The sequence below is a fragment of the Frankliniella occidentalis genome, unplaced genomic scaffold (assembly GCF_000697945.3).
Source record: "Frankliniella occidentalis isolate FOCC.00 unplaced genomic scaffold, Focc_3.1 Scaffold769, whole genome shotgun sequence".
Taxonomy (NCBI): Eukaryota; Metazoa; Arthropoda; class Insecta; order Thysanoptera; family Thripidae; genus Frankliniella; species Frankliniella occidentalis.
This window is the reverse complement of record NW_026267878.1, coordinates 25,186-26,574: the sequence shown is the minus strand read 5'-3', so window position 1 is coordinate 26,574 and position 1,389 is coordinate 25,186. Positions and strand designations below refer to the sequence as shown.

Here is a 1,389-nt window from a genome sequence, read left to right as displayed (position 1 = left end):
AACGCAATAACACGACTGCACGGCTGCAGCTTTTCATTATATTTACTGACCTTTCTGCAAGTTGGGCACTTCCTTCCCAAGGCAGGATTCTGCACACATTCTTGACAAACCGTGTGCCCACAGGGCAAACTTTTAGGACGGTGGTCGTCCAGGTCGAGTTGGTTACAACAAATGTCACAATGAAGTTCCATCACTGAAACAAAAGTGTAAATGTTTGTTACTATTTGAGCAGGTATGCTGACTGAATCTTAAAAAAAATGAGAACACCTAGAAAGAATTCAGAATGAAAGGAATTTCATTCAAAAGAAAGGAAGAACATCTCTTGCTGCAACAACAACGAAACTGATCCCAGCATATATGGGTGAGGGCAGGTAAAGAACATCACCACAAGCACAAGGTGAATACTTGAGATACATACCTACTCCGCTGCTGGCGACCAGTTCTTAACTTTTGACAATGCAAGTGTACAGTATCATAGACAGTTGTCCGAACAGACCAGATATTACTAATATTTCCTCGAGCACAGGGACAGATGAAACCACTGGGGAATGTTACTATGAGTGACACAGCAGCACAACGTTATAGAATTGGGGAACACTTCAGCGAACTGGACAGGTTATGCTCAGATAAACTTTCAACAACACGCCGATTGTCGACAGCCGTCTGCTTCCCGCTCTGTTTACATTGGCCGGCCGTCGGGCGCACAAGGCGGTGCGGCGCGTCAAGACAAACGCCGACGGGACCGGAATCCGCAGTTGGGTTCGTTGGGTTGGGCGGACGCCGATGAAAACGGAGACGAGTTTGACGACCGCGACGATCAGAACAGTGACAGGTGGTGACAGGTCGAACGGCATCACCCGTCTCTACCAAACGCGGCCCCGAGACCCGTACGAACGCTAAAAGATACCCCAAAAGATTATCTTACTGCCAGCAAGTGTACGGCACACTCGTGAACGGCCAGGGCGACACCCCGCTGCCGCTCGGCGCCCTGGGCGGCAGGCGCACCGACATGGACGTGACGGTCGGGGGGCTGGGCGGCGGCCTCGGCGGCGGCCTCGGCGGCGGCCTCGGCAGGGAGCTCGACGACGACCTGGGAGAAGACGAGCCCAAGGTGGCACCGTCAACTCTCGCCTTGTCCGTGGTCGTCGTGGTGGGCATCTCCTTCCTCCTCGTGAACGTGTGCGCCTTCGGCTTCCTCTACTACAAGAAGAACAGGCTCCGCATGCAGCAACAGTTTTTCACGTAAGGCCCTTATCTTATCTGTGCAGAGTACAACCAAATACTTTGAATGAGCCATATATTGTGCGTATGTTTAACCGACCGTCTGTAATGCTTGTGTCACAGATCGCAGTGTCGAGGCGGCGGTCTGGAGGAGGATGGTGACGACGC

The 1,389-nt window shown here is 52.3% G+C and overlaps 1 protein-coding gene across 1 annotated transcript in view; it reads left to right on the top strand.

Moving 5' to 3' along the window:
• Positions 1 to 932: 932 nt before the first annotated feature.
• Positions 933 to 1,389, top strand: part of LOC127751718 (uncharacterized) — a 5,678-nt gene continuing 5,221 nt past the window's right edge. Inside the window, exons 1-2 of the mRNA XM_052275701.1 lie at positions 933 to 1,242; positions 1,345 to 1,387. Coding sequence (XP_052131661.1) covers positions 1,010 to 1,242; positions 1,345 to 1,387 — 276 coding nt within the window. The 5' untranslated portion in view covers positions 933 to 1,009. The remainder of the gene's footprint in view (positions 1,243 to 1,344; positions 1,388 to 1,389) is intronic.